Source organism: Cebus imitator, unplaced genomic scaffold (assembly GCF_001604975.1).
Source record: "Cebus imitator isolate Cc_AM_T3 unplaced genomic scaffold, Cebus_imitator-1.0 Scaffold102, whole genome shotgun sequence".
In the NCBI taxonomy this organism is placed as follows: Eukaryota; Metazoa; Chordata; class Mammalia; order Primates; family Cebidae; genus Cebus; species Cebus imitator.
The window spans coordinates 5,172,380-5,187,835 of NW_016107417.1; the positions used below are offsets into that span (position 1 = coordinate 5,172,380).

At 38.5% G+C, this 15,456-nt stretch overlaps 1 protein-coding gene across 1 annotated transcript; it reads left to right on the forward strand.

Moving 5' to 3' along the window:
- Nucleotides 1-14,124: 14,124 nt before the first annotated feature.
- Nucleotides 14,125-14,774, forward strand: LOC108310315 (E3 ubiquitin-protein ligase NEURL1-like). Its single transcript, XM_037741676.1, has one exon. It carries the CDS (start codon nt 14,202-14,204, stop codon nt 14,667-14,669), a length of 468 nt encoding a protein of 155 aa, XP_037597604.1. The 5' UTR covers nt 14,125-14,201; the 3' UTR covers nt 14,670-14,774.
- Nucleotides 14,775-15,456: the final 682 nt, after the last annotated feature.

The following is a 15,456-nucleotide window of genomic DNA, read 5'->3' on the forward strand; positions in this document are numbered from 1 at the left end:
AACTGAAATACTACAAAATATAATTACTGCTTAAATAAAGTCAGTCAGAATAATAATTAAATCTGGTTAAACACAAGTTTACAGTTTTCATAATTTTAAACACGAAATCAAAATAATGCTAACTTATTCTATCAGTGAATTTTTATAAGTTCAGGGAGAACATTCCAATGTAGAATAAAAACATCCAATTGATTGTATTTAATGCTAATAACTCAGAGAAGATATATCTGTTTTCAATTAAACTAGGATTATTAAAGTAGTCTTGTTTAACAAAGATTTACCATAATTACTTAAACTTTAATTATTAAAACATTTTAGAGTTAGTTTCTGTTTTTTAAGTCTCTTTTTCACATTGAAAATATTTGTTTTGTTAGTCTTAAATTCTGGGAATTTTAAGAATATTCAATTTATATAAGTAAGCCAATCAGAATAAAGCTCGCCTAAGAAATTCTATAGTCTAATTTGATAATACCATGCAGATATAGAAAAATCTTACACATTAACACAGTGGAATATAAAGGGCCTTTCTAAATCACATATATATAAACATATAGCTGCAGAAAGACAGAAAGCTCAAATTCAATTCTAAAATTTCAGCTATAGGTCAAGCATAAACACAGAAATACAAAGCCCACAAAACAGCAAGACTGTTCTCTTCTTAGCAGGTCCAAATTCTTCATTGATTTGACCTCAAAATAAACAAATAGACACATAGAAAAGGCTAACCCACCAGATTTTTCTTTTGTCTTTCCCTTAACAGAAATATCTCTAAACCATTAATCCACTTACAGTGATCATCAAATGGTCAGAACATTAAACCAAATGAAGCTGGCACCAGAAACAAAGTAAGAACTCAAAAAGAATCAAAATCAAATCCTCATTGTTCTGCCAGGGTACAAGAGCCCAGAACACAGGGCCAGCAATTGGACTCACCACTGAGTCCCTGGATAACTAGTCAGGAACAAAGCACAGGGGCTCTGAAAAGACCTGTCATCTGGGTGCAGTAAATGAGAATCCACCTGAGGGCCAATTCAATGCAAGTCATGACATCAAAACTGTGAAAGACAAAAATTTACCAGACCGAACAATTAAGGATATAATTTTATTCAAGCTGTTGCTATTTCTTAAATATTAATGAGAATATTAATCTAATATGAATGAGAATATTCATTAATAACAAGCATCTCAAAGAAAAGGAAGGAGAGCCTGGGGTTTTCTGGAAGGAAAAAACAAGGAACTTATCATACTTATCATCAAATGGGAGTCACAAGGATGGAAGCAGAGGGGCTTATCTTAGAATGTGCAAGAGAAAAGTTTTCTTCTGTGATTAGCTATTTCGCAGGACGCAAAAGAGTGGGGAAATTTTTTCTTTCTTTCTTTNGCTACTGTTCATTTTGCCTCCTGCTAACTGGCATGAGGTAAGTCAGCCTGTTTGAGATACTGTGGATCTTGGCAGCCTGCTAACCAGAATGGTGCTAGACTAGTAACAAAGGGCTAGCATAGGGAAGCAGAGAAGCTATAGCCAGTATATGTTTTTTCTTTACTTCTTTTTTTTTTTTGACTGCATCTTACTCTGTCACCCAGACTAGAACGCAGTGGCTCAATCACAGCTGACTGTAGCCTTGACCTCCCTGGGCTCAGGTGATCCTCCCACCTGGGTCCCTGAGTAGCTCAGACTACAGGCATGTGCCACTACACCCAGCTAATTTTTATACTTTATTTATGTTTCATTTTTTGATAGAGACAGGTTTTTGCCATGTTGCTCAGACAGGTCTCAAACTCCTGGACTCAAGTGATCTTCCTGCCTTGGCCTCCCAACTTGCTGGGATTACAGATATGTGTCACCATCCATGCCCAGCCAACACGTAACTCTTGCTGCTTTCCAGGAGGACAAGACTCATTGCACTCAAAGTGCAATGTTGTGGTAGTGTAAAGTTTTTATGAAAGATTTAGGGAGACAAGAGGTGTTCACAGAGGCACAACCTTCTTAGGACAATTGTATTTCCCTTGCAGAGCCACAAGTCCTAATCATTTCCATCCCCTTCCCAACCAAAACCAACAACTGATTGGATTTCCCTCCTCTTAAGTCCTTTGAACACTCTTCCATACTGTGCAGTCATGCACCTATCTCTCGGCTCCACTTGACTCTGTTCCATTTTCTGCCAACTTCCTCTTAGGCGAAAATAATAATTTCCCACTTTCTTATGCAAAGAAATACAGCTCATTTTTTCTAGTCCAAACAGCCAGCTCAGCTCTGGGCCTTTCTCTGCTGAGCAAAGATTTGGACAAAGTTCTGAAATTACTGCTTGCCAACTCCTCATTAAACTCTTACACAACATGGCACCCTCCAACCCACCTCATGTTGGGGAGAAGAGGAAAGTTTTATTTCTCTAGTCATAATTCAGCAATCCCCAAAAGGAAAATTAGAGAAAATATAAAAGCCCCTCTGGTAGTTGCAGTCAGCAAAGAGGAATGGTTTGTCACAGAAGCTCTGTCTATGTATTTATCTCTCTGGCACATCTCCATTCACTTACATAAACTGCATTTCCCATACACTACCCCATGTTCTGACTATCTAAAATTTGACCCCAATCAAAACGGAATGAAGTATGTTCTCTTCATCCCCAGGTCTTAGAGAATTAACCCCTGAAAAGCATTCTCATAAATTAATTATGTCAAGCAATTCAAAGACAATCTTGGAAGCAGTCAAAAAATAAAAATAAGACATAGTGACTACAAACAATTCTTCCTAATTAGCTTTGTCCATGACAGAATCCTCCCTCTCCATGTATATGCATTTGCTGTTCCCTTGCCCTTTCCATCCATAAAATCTGGAGCTCTCTGGTTACTACCTACACAGGGCTCTGCCTTCTGGAATTTATTCTCTCTCTGGCTTTCTCTTTCTCTCAATCTCCATGCTAACTCCCTCTGCAGGCCTGTTAAGAAACATTTGTTCTCCTGTTCATTTCCACCACTCCTATGGTTAGCAGAGTTGTAGAACACCCCCAGTGCCAGGGAAGACCTGTGGGTGGTCTGCAACCAGGTCTGGCACTGGGTAAAGTATTCCACCATGGAGCAGAAATGGGAAACCCAATTTGGCCTTGGGTGCCTGCAGTGTTCTGAAATTCAGCTTTACTAGTGGTATTGATCTCTTTCTATGGTTTGAGAAATCAGAGAGGAGAAACGGTGTATTTATTTCATGTCATTAAACCCTAACAATGACCACTTCTAAACCTATTTATTCACTGGTCCTTAATTATTTTTTTAACCAGCTGCCTGTATGAGTCCCCCAAAATCTGACAATCTTGACAACTTAGATGTTATTTTGCCCCCTTTGTATACCATTTCAGTTTTTTTTTTCTTAAATTGCATCTATACCTGTATATGAATCTTTATTAATTGATATTTTTAAATTCTTCAGCTGAACACTCACTGACAGACCCTCCTCATGATAACTGGCCACTTTCCACTGTGATCAGTTTATATGAATAACTGGATTAACAAAAGGTGATAGTACTTAAAATTTTACTAGCAGAGAAGTCTTCAAGATAGAAAAAAAAGGACTCATTGCAAAAAAAGGTATATCCTTCCAAATGTTCCCTTAATGTCGTACGCATCTGTAATACAGGAAATAATGTCAGTAACTTACTGAGCACTAATATGTCAGATAGTGTGTCAAGTATTCTTTATGGTGTTAACTCATTTAGTACTTCCTATGCGGAAAAGCTATTATCATTCAAATAAATTGCAGGACTGAAAATTCAATAATTTCCCAAGGCCACACAGTGAGGGGCATAGTCATTGCTCTGACTCAGGTCTTTTCAACTCCAAAGCCTTTTATCTCTCTCTTCAACTGTGAGTTCTTGATCTAGATGGAATTATTTCCATATATAAATTTTTCTCAAGCTTATGAATTTTTATTCTAGGATCCAAAATTGCAATCTTCTTTTGGAGATAATTGGAAACATTTTGAGCTGAGAACTGGAAGGAAAAAAGTTGAGTAAAGGGAAGAAAGAGCTAAAGGGTTTTGTCCCTGGATGCCTGCAAAGTTTTGAGGCACCCACTTTCTGGAGTGAGTGATCTGAGCCCTGTGCAGAAAAGAGGTGGAAGATTACATAGTTTAGCCCTAAATGACCACAAACAGAGTTAAGACCATGTTTTCATTAGAGGGTTTTAAATATCCCCAACCAGATATGCCAAATAAAGTTAACTCTTTAATTTTTTTTTTCTGTCTTCTGTGTCTATATAATTGGTCTCTGGGACCATGAAAGAACTCAGAGGCTGAAATTAACTGAGTCATAAATTCAGAAATTGATAGAAGAATTGAATGGGGCAAGGCACACACACGTAAATGCCTCTTGCTGTACGTATTTTCTGCAACATCAAAAAACTCACATATAAGGATCTTACTAACATCACAAAGGAAGGAAATCCTGTAAATTCCTAGGAACTGCAAATTGGATTGTTTCCATTTCTGACTTAATATGTTTATCATGGATACAATGCTCATTTTGTTTATTGCACTCTTAGATTAATTTTAATGATTATTGAAAACATAAAAACTTTAGTTTGTGACCTTGGTCTCTGTATTTTCCCTTACTCAATCTTGCATTTTTTTCTGTGTAGGATTTTGTTTAAGAACTTCAGCCTGTGGTTGGGAAATGGTTTAATCTATCTGAAGCCTAATTTCCTAGTTACAAAAATGAAACCAACAATTTATTTTTATTTCCAATAAAATAGAAATTCTATAAAGAAGACATATTCACCAGATATTTTTGTAAAAAGCAAGTTGCAATGCCACCTCCCTAAACCTTTAAGTACTTAAACCCTTAAACCCTTTCCACAGCGGAGAGGAAAACAAGTCCAACTTTAGAGTGGCCTAGGCAGACCTCAGTATATAGGGATGGCAGAGAGGAAGGGTAGCCATCATCCCAGTCTCTCCAGAGACCAGCAAATCCTTCTATGGATCCCACATCAACAGGAGGAATGAAGGTCTTTGACAACAGGCTACCCAGCCAAAAATAAAGTTTTCAGAGAGCTGGGATTCATGGGTTATATATGAGTAATCCATAAAACTCTCAAGTGCTACACCAAAAGCAACCAAGGCCTTTTCATTTGAACACAGCATTAAAACAAATTTCCATCATCATGCGTATAACATAGAACCTATAAACTTCCACTATCTTGTAAAAAATTATGAAGCCAAAAGAAGAAATTTTCATTACAAGGTAACACTTGGCCAGAGGGTGGACATTACAAAAAATCAGAAATATCGTCTTTTTATGATAAAGGAACATCGTGTGTGTGAGCACAGTCCATGCACAGCTGGGGAGCCAAGTGCCCTGTCCTAGACAGTAACTCCCTAAGCTAAAAACCTTTTTTTCAGATACTTATGTATCAATGACAGGCACATTCATAATTTTACATAAAAGGTGTTTCAGCTACTTACTAATAAAATTCTAGTACTTTATAAAGTGAATTTAACTATTTCCTAGAAGACTTTTTGCTTTCAACTCACTAACTTAAATCAAAACATTAGCTTGTGTTTAAGTATACAGAGAATTGGTCTATAAAATAAAATACTGTTAAAGTTAGTAAGTGCTTCACCTATGTTGCCGGCAAAGGTTTACTACCTTTTTGATGTTGTTGTTGTTGTTGTTCTCTGCAGTGATTTGGTTTCATGAAGTTACCATCCACTAGAATGTAGTAGTTTATAAGGTTAAGGACCTTAGGATCCTTTGACATTGGCAATGGTCATGGCTTTGTTGAAAACTGTTGCTCTGCAGCACAACTAGCCAGGAATTTCATTCTCTCTGGGCATGCAGATATTTTTCCTGAATGCATAATACTCTGCCCCAGATATGGTTCCTTCATATCATTCAAAACTTAGCTTGAATGTCACTCCTCATAGAAGTCTTCCCTGACCACTCTATGTAAACTATTTCTCCATTCTAGCTCACTGGCACATTTTGTGTGGTGGTCAATTTTATATGTCAACTTGACTAGCCCAAGGGGATATAAGGATACTTTGTAAACTATTATTGCTGGGTGTGTCTGTGAGGAAAAGACTGGCATTAGAATAGATAGACTGAGGAAAGAAGACCTCCCTCACCAATGTGGGTGGGCACCATCCAGTCCATTGAGGGTCTACATAGAACAAAAGGCAGAGGAAGGGCAGAATTTGCTCATGCTCTGTGAGCTGGGACATCCATCCTCTTTTGCCCTTGGATGCTCTTATTTCTCAGGCCTTTGAATTTTGACCAGTATCACTTGCCCTCATGATCATGTGAGCCAATACCTATGATAAATCTCCTCGTGTGTGTGTGTGTGTGTGTGTGTGCACTCCATTGGTTCTGTTTCTCTGGAGAACCCTAAGACACTATGTTTTAGTTTCTACATAAGAGTTACCATGATGAATATTGTTATAATCAATCATTTGCTTATGTTTTATTGTGAGTGTCTCCTCATCAAAATGAAACTATGCAAGCCAGAACCAAACCTAATACACCTAATCTGTTCACCAATATATACTCAGAAACTGAAACGGAGCCTAGCACAGGATAAATTCTTACTAAATTTTAAGGAATAGATGTGTGGATAGATAGAATTTTCTCATTCAAGAAAAAAGTCCATGACCTGCTTTCTCATTCTAGCTGCATCGAAGGAAAAAAGGAACAAAAGCTATTGCTATAACATTTTAATAGCATTTTATGCCCACTAATAAGAGTGAGGAATTCCTTATCTAAGGAAAAGATTTTAAAGAATTGGGTGAAAAACTTCTCCTAGATGGTTAGAGAAGCAAAGAGCTTATATTCTTCCCACAAGAAGCTTAAAATATACTGACAGAACTTACACATATGGTGCGAGGGTGTGGGGTGACAGAGCCTGATGGAGAGCAGCCCTGTCCTTGTGCTCTTATTGCCATCCTAGGCTAACCCAGGTAGTTGAACTGAAATAACGTCAAGTGTCATTTACAAAAGTTTTGAGGTTAAGTTGTAGCTTATAGTAAAACTCTTATAGGGAAACCATTAAAACTCAATACATAACTTATTTATTTTTAAAACGTCCTCAAAGGTTCTGAAAGCTTTAAGAATTTTTTTTTAGGTTTAGGAAACATTTATTTGCCACACAGACCAATCTTAAAGGAGAAAAGTAAGTCCTCCAAATGTTTAGCCACTACCTTCTCACCTTCTCATAAGGTGCTGATAGATTGAGATAACGTGAAAGGCACACAAAACAGACCTGTAACATATATTGTTACATTTGTAGCAAAAATCTATTTTAAAAGTTTGTTAGACTGGTAAGGTGGCTCATGGCTATGTAATCCATCACTTTGGGAGGCCTAGGCGGGCGGATCACTTGAGATCAGGAGTTCAAGACCAGCCTGGCCAACATGGTGAAACCCCATCTCTACTACAAAAATTAGCCGGTCATGGCAGTACATGCCTATAATCCCAACTACTCAGGAGGCTAAGGCAGGAGAATTATTTCCAAGCAGGGGGTGGGAGTTGCAATGAGCCAAGATCACACTACTACACTTCAGCCTGGACGACACAGCGAGACTCCATCTCAAGGGAAAAAAAAGTTTGTTAGAGTTGTAAAAGAATCAATGATCCATGGTTTTATTAGAAACAGAATGTCAAACCCAGGGAATCAAAGAGATCACACATGGTCACCACTATTTTTTAAGTTTATTACTGGCATGATTTCCGTAAAAATTAGGAATACATACAATATAAAACTAAAATAAATTCAAAAATAATTAGATCAAAGGGAAAATAATAAAGTAACAATCTTTGATGTACAGAATAGTCACTAAATTGGTCAAAGATTTAGCTCTAAAATTGCTAGTAAAAAAGATAGAAAAAAAATAATCAAGTACAAGATAAAATCGACCTAGTTATTCAAGAGAAACTTGGCTTTATCCAATACCCACCTGAGAGATATTTCCTCTGAAGTCTTATGATGGTAAACTTTATGCGTCAACTTGGCAAGGCTACAGTCCACAAATATTCCATTAAATGCTATTTTAGATTTTGCTTTGAGAGTATTTTGTAGATGTATGAAAATTCATATTCAGTTGGATTTAGCTAAGGAAGGTTATCCTAGATAATCCAGAAGGGTCTGATTAAACCATTGAAAAACCTGGAGAACAGAAATGAGGCTTTGCCTGCAAAAGAAACCATTTTGCTTATGGATAGTATCTTCAACTAGTGCCCAAGCTTGCTAGCATGCCCTTCTTGACTGCCTGTCCTACCGATTTAAGATGTGTCTACCCAGCCTCCCCAACCACATGAGCCAAATCTTTCCCATACATTTTAGAATATTAGTCTTCTACTGGTTCTATTTCTCCGAACCCTGATATAGATTTTGGACCTAGAAGTGGGGGTGCTGCTGTAACAAATACCTAAAAACATGGAAGTGGTCTTGAAATTATAGAATTGGATGGAAGCTAGAAGAATTTGAGAAGCATAATTTTAAAAATCCAGATTGCCTTGAATAGACCATTCATAGAAACAAAGATTAACTGCCCTGCTAATGAAGACTCAGAAGTGAGGAGCACCACAGGGCAAATCTGCATTGTCTTAGAGAATACTGAATTATCTCAAACTGTCGGTATAAATATGGGTGGCAAAAATGTTGCCAGTGAAGTCTCTGAAGAAAATGTTCTTGAACACCGGAGAAAAGAGTATCCTTGATGTAATAGAAGAAAACTTAGCTGAACTATGACCTGTAGTTATGTGGGAAGAAAAGCTTTTAAATGGTGAACTTGGATATTTAGCTGAGGATTTTTTTAAGCAAAGTGATAAAAGACCTGTTTTTTTGTTGTTATGGTTTTCTTTTTTTGTTGTCTGGGTTTTTTTTTTCTTGCTTCTTATAGTAACAGGTCAGAGGAAATGGATATATTGAAGGAAGAACTGTTGGGGAAAAAAAAGTTAAGTAAAAACCAGGACTTGATTATTTGGGAAATTGTTAACATATCTTTAACATTTGTCAGTAACATATGCTAAAATTAGAAGATTCATTGTCAGAAAAGTGTGCTCTGGAGAGAAAGTGAAGCTTTTACTAGTGCCTCAGAAACATCAAAAGGTCAGAGTATTCAGTCACACAGAGGGCTCTTTGAAAAAATTAGGCATGTGACTCTTGGATCTTTTCAGCCATCTCAGAAGAAGCTAAGAATATAGATGGAATTATGCAGGAAGGATCTGTGAATGAGCTCTTTTCTAATGACATGATATGCCTGCCCCCTCATTTGCCTTCCACCATGGTTGGAAGTTTTCTGAAGCCTCCCAGAAGCAGATGATGCCATGCTCCCTGTACAACCTACAGAACTGTGACCAATTAAATATCTTTTCTTACAAATTACCTAGCCTCAGTTCTTTCTTTATACCAGTGTGAGACTGAACTAATACAGATGTCATCACACTGCTATAAATACCTGACACTGTATAATTATAAAGGAAAGAGGTTTAATTGACTCACAGTTGTACATGGCTTGGGAGGCCTCAGGAAACTTACAATCGTGGTGGAAGGTGAAAGGGAAACAAGGCACATTCTTCACGAGGTGACAGAAAGGAGAAGAGTGAGTAGCTAAGGGGAAAGAGTCCCTTATAAAACCATCAGATCTCATCAGAACTCACTCACTATCACAAGAACAGCATGGAGGAACTTCCCCCATGATCCAATTACCTCCCACCAGGTCTCTGCCTAGAAATGTGGGATTTATGGGAATTACAATTCCAGATGAGATTTGGTTGGGGACACAAAGACTAAATATATTATTCTATCCATGAAGGCTCCCAAATCTAAAGTCCTCACATTTCAAAGCACAATCATGATTTCCCAAAAGTTGCCCAAAGTCTTAACTTATTCCAGCATTAACTCAAAAGTACAAGTCCAAAGTCTCATCTGAGGCAAGGAAAGTCTCTTCTGCCTATGAGCCTGTAAAATCAAAAGAAAAGTAGGTACTTCCAAGATACAATGGGGGTACAGGCAATGGACAAATAATCCCATTCCAAATGGGGGAAATTGGCCAAAACAAAGGGACTACAGGCCCCATGCAATTTCATAATTCAACAGGTAATCATTAAATCTTAAAGCTCCAAAATGATCTCCTTTAGCCCCATGTCTTACATTCAGGTCACGCTGATGCAAGAGGTATGTTCCCATGGTTTTGGGCATCTCTGCCCCTGTGGTTTTGCAGGGTACAGCCCACCCCCTGGCTGCTTTCATGGGATGGCATTGAGGGTCTGCATCTTTTCCAAGCACAAGGTGTAAGCTGTTGGTAGATCTACCATTCTGGGATCTGGAGGCTGGTGGCTGTCTTCTCATATCTCCACCTGGCAGTGCCCCAGTGGGCACTCAGTGTGTAGGCTCCAAACCCTCATTTCCCTTCTGCACTACCCAGGCAGAAGTTCTCTATGAGGGCTCTGCCCCTGCAGCAAACTTCTGTTTGAACATGTAAGCCTTTCCATACATCCTCTGAAATCTATGCAAAAGTTCTAAAACCTCAATTCTTGAATTCTGTGCATTTTCAGGCCCAACACCACCTGTAAGCCACCAAGGCTTGGAGTTTGCACCTTCCAAAGCAAAGACCTGAGCTGTACATTGGCCCCTTTGAGCCACAGCTGGGACATAGGACACCAAGTCTGGAGACTGCACAAAGCAGCAGCAGGGCCCTGGGCCTGGCCCACAAAACAATTTTTTCTTCCCAAGCCTCCATGCCTGTGATGGGAAGGGCTGCTCTGAAGCCCTCTGACATGCTCTAGAGACATTTTTCCATTGTCTTTGTGATTAACATTTGGCTCCTCATTACTTATGCAAATTTCTGCAGCTAGTTTGAATGTCTCTTAAAGATATGGGTTTTTCTTTACTACTGCATTGTCAAGCTGCAAATTTTCCAAACTTTTATACTCTGCTTCCCCTTTAAACATAAGTTCAAATTCTTAACCATCTCTCTGTGAATAAATAAAACTGAATTATTTTAAGAGCACACAAGTCACCTCTTCAATGCTTTGGTGCTTAGAAATTTCTTCCCCCAGATGCCCTAAATCATCTCTCTCAAGTTCAAATTTCCACAGATCTCTAGAGCAGAGGCAAAATGCCACCAGTCTCCTTGCTAAAGTATAGCAAGAGTGACATTTGCTCTGGTTTCCAAGAAGTTCCTCATCTCCAGCTGACAGTACCTTGGCCTGGACTTCATTGTCTACATGATTATTAGCATTTTGGTCTAAAATATTCAACAAGTCTCTAGGAAATTCCAAACTTTCCCACATATCTCTGTCTTCTTCTGAGCTCTCCAAACTGTTCCAACCTCTACCTGTTACCCAGTTCCAAAGTCACTTTCACATTTTCAAGTAACTTTATAGCAGTACCCCACTACCTTGGTATCAATTTACCGTATTAGGCCATTCTCATACTGCTATAAAAAAATACCTGAGATTAGGTAACTTATGAGGGAAAGAGGTTTAATTGACTCACTAGCCATGTCAACATCCATTATCCAGAGCCTATGAACCAGTAACCTTACATGGCAAAAGAGACTGATGGAATTAGATTAAGGTTCTTGAGATGGGAAAGTTATCCTGGATTATTTGGATGGGCACAATGTAATTCCAAGTGCTCTTTTAAAGGGAAAGAAAAAGGTTGTAGAGTTGGTCACAGAAGGAGATGTGAGAATAGAACCAAAGGTCAGAGACGGAGATTTGAAAGTACTACACTACTGGCTTTGAATATGGAGTAAGGGGCCACAAGCCAAGGAATGTATGTGACCTCTAAAAGCTGAAAAGAACAAGAAAATGGATTGTCCTCAAGAGCCCCTAGAAGAAATGTAGACCTACCAACATCTTAATTTAACCCAATGAGACTGATATTGCACTTTTGGACTCCATACTATAGGATAACACATGGTCGTTTTAAGCCACTGAGCCCTTAAAAGAAGGCTATTTAAAAGCCCTTAAAAAATATTGGCCCTTAAAAGAAGGTCATTTTCTCTCTCTCTCTCTCTCTCTCTCTCTCTCTCTCTCTCTCTCTCTCTCTGTGTGTGTGTGTGTGTGTGTGTGTGTGTGTTTACATGAAAACAAGACTGTTGTCATGGACAATTCTTACAAATTTGAATTTTAGGTGGTTTCCTTATTCAATGTATATCTATTCTTTTTTAGCGTTTTGTTGGAAGAATGTCTAGTATACAAAGACAACAAGCATGCAATAGTTCTACAAAGTCATGTGTATCTATTTTAGAAAGCAGAATAAATTGTTGAAAGAGGCACCATTTATCGGATTTAGCATTCAATTTTTTTCCTATTTGATATGACTATATTTTAAAAACACATTTAAAAATATAAGAATAAAAATAATAACATTTTTTCACAGCTAAATATCAAGTCAATCACAAAGAAGAAAAGTCCAGAATTTACCAAAAATATTTTAGGTAGTAGAGAACTCGTAAATATGTAACAACCAGGTCTCTAAAAGAAATATGTCCTGACATCATGTTTGCCAATTTCTCCAACCACAGCCTACCTTAGGCCATTTAAGGTCATGTCAGCTAGCTGGCAAAATTTTCTGAAAACCTTACAATTGATTCCTGCAAGCCAGAAGAAGCTAACAGCAGCACACCACTGGCTGCATAGCATACAACTTTTTGCTACCAGTAGGGGAAATTCTGACATCTATATCTACTAAGAAGCTGGGTCACGCAAGTCCACTGGATGTTCTTTTACCTAAGGAAAAAAAACACTCATGCAATGATATTTTTTCTGAAGATAAATTATCACATAAAATGAACTGTCTTTTTTGAATGGCTATTTTGTGCTGGCTATCTAATTTTATATTCATTAACTCTATTAATTCTCACTGCAGCTATGTGATCTCAAATAATTCATAGCTCCCCAAATTAACTGTCTGCATCTAACTCTCAAGTATCTTTCATTACTGCAGAAAAACAGCCTTTCTTCACAATTGTTGATTAAGTGTTTTCGGACACATTAAATTAAATAAACACTGGAGTAGATTATTTTATTTTAGCCACTCATTCTTTAGACTTTGTCTTAATGTTTCTTTTTCACTGAGAAAAAATAAAACTTACATTTTGACAAGTGCCTTCCACAATATGGAAAGCAAGCCTTCCACTTTACTTCTTTCAGCATGAAGCCGCCACAAAGTGAATTGTTCAAATAACATTTTTTTCAAAATATATAACTTTTGTCCTTCCCACTCACCCCCAAACCTGGTTCAAAATGAAAAGATCAGGAGGCAGAGTGTTTGAGGGGGGCATAGCTGGTAAACAATGAGGTGACTATCAGTGTATTAAAAGTTTCTAAGGTGTCTTTTCCTTTTCTAAACATGATCCATCTGTGTACATCTTGGATAGTTTTTATTAAAATTATTTACTGATAATTTATTTATCCACAAAATACTTTGCAAAGTAACCTCTCTTCAGAGACATTGTTATAAATATAGCAAGTACAGCTACATTTAACAAATAAGTTAAACTATTATTATCCATTCTTTTGTTCAACCAAGTGAGCCTCAGTCTCTGGAGCAGTGTTGAAAGCATGTCTTTTGAACACATTAAAATAGGTGGTGCTTCATAGGGGGCTATTTTTTACTTTGGCTTTCTGATTTTGATCCAAAATAGATTCAGCCATTTCTATCACACAATAATTTTCATCACAGGAGTGTCTCTTTATAAGGTGAAGCTAAAACTGACCACAAGAACTGTTAAAATACTTTTTAATCATTTTCTTCCTAGCCAAGATGATTCTTTTCACATTTTCCTTCAAAATTTTCATGATTTGTAAATGTCACTGCAAAAGTAATAGACCTATACATTTGCCTTCAAAGTAGCTTTTGATTTTGTTTTTATTTTTTTTTTATGCATAAGAGATCCAAGACTTAGGCTCGCATGTGTTTCTAAGATGATCATCCCATATCTACATTTTTAAATATATTATACTTTTCTTTATCTGACATTTTTATTCTGTAGTTATGGTTGGCTTAGTGCTAACATATGTACCATTCTCAAGCTCATCGTGAGGACTTTAGGAAAAATGCTAGGTCTGTTTCACTCTTGCTGAGTTCCAGTTGCTGTGAACTTTCTCCCATTATCAGTTGTCGCCCTGCACAGCAGCGACATCCTGGGCCTCGTGGCCAGCGCGGACGGCGAGCTGCACTTCAGCCACAATGGCTCGGCCGCCGGCATGCAGCTGTGCGTGGACGCCTCGCAGCCGCTCTGGATGTTCTTCGGCCTGCACGGGGCCATCACGCAGATCCGCATCCTCGGCTCCACCATCCTGGCAGAGCGGGGTACCCCATCACTCCCCTGCTCCCCCGCCTCCACGCCAACCTCGCCCAGTGCCCTGGGCAGCCGTCTCTCTGACCCCTTGCTCAGCACGTGCAGCTCTGGCTCTCTGGGTAACTCTGCTGGTGGGACAGCCCCCAACTCACCAGTGAGCCTGCCTGAGTCACCAGTGACCCCAGGTCTGGGCCAGTGGAGCGATGAGTGCACCATTTGCTATGAACACGCAGTGGACACGGTCATCTACACATGTGGCCACATGTGCCTCTGCTATACCTGTGGCCTGCGCCTCAAGAAGGCTCTGCACGCCTGCTGCCCCATCTGCCGCCGCCCCATCAAGGACATCATCAAGACCTACCGCAGCTCCTAGCCCATTGCGGTGGGCCACCCCACACGCCCACCTCCTCGGGCTTCCGCCCAGCCCCAGCTGAGGAACAAGCCAGTGGGGCCCCTTCTCTTCCTCATTTTGGAAACTTTTCCTTAAAAAAAACTTGGCTTTTTTTAAGCTTATACTTCAAAGTATTTTTTTATCACCAAATATTATTACCAATTGAAAATTTAATTTTAAGCAATACATTTTAAAGTGAATGATGAAGGACATTAAAATCACAACACACACAAATTATCAAATATGGAATTTAAAATACAACCCTGTCAGGAATCACCATAAGAAGAAAAGAAACTTCAACACAGTAGTATATATGCAGGTAAAATGTTTAGATACAATTGTAGCATGAATTGAACTAATCTGCAGGAATCCATTTTGTAGTGTGTAATCAAAAGTTCAAAACACCTGATTTCAAAGATGGAAACTTTTATTTCAGAAGAAATAGCAGAGGTCATCTCCTTCTGCTCCTTTACTCCACAGCCAGTGTGTGCAACTCAGACTGCACTAGGATGCCTGAGTCAGTCTCCATCCCTAGTAGGTCATTCTTGCTCTCATGTCATTTTCCTTCTCTCTAGGCTGTCAAAGCAACTAGCAACCAGACTGGCCAAAAATAAGTTTCACTCTTTTTGCTTATAATAAAACCACTTTTAAATATTTACATATACTTGGCAATACCTAGATTATTTGGCACTATTCAGTACTATCCAGTGAAGAAACAGAATGAAAATATAGTTTCATCATGACCAGAGACTTCTTTTAAACCTTCAGA

Coding starts and splice junctions, on each gene's coding strand:
- LOC108310315 (XM_037741676.1), top strand. CDS start 14,202: ATGCAGCTGTGCGTGGACGCCTCGCAGCCGCTCTGGATGTTCTTCGGC.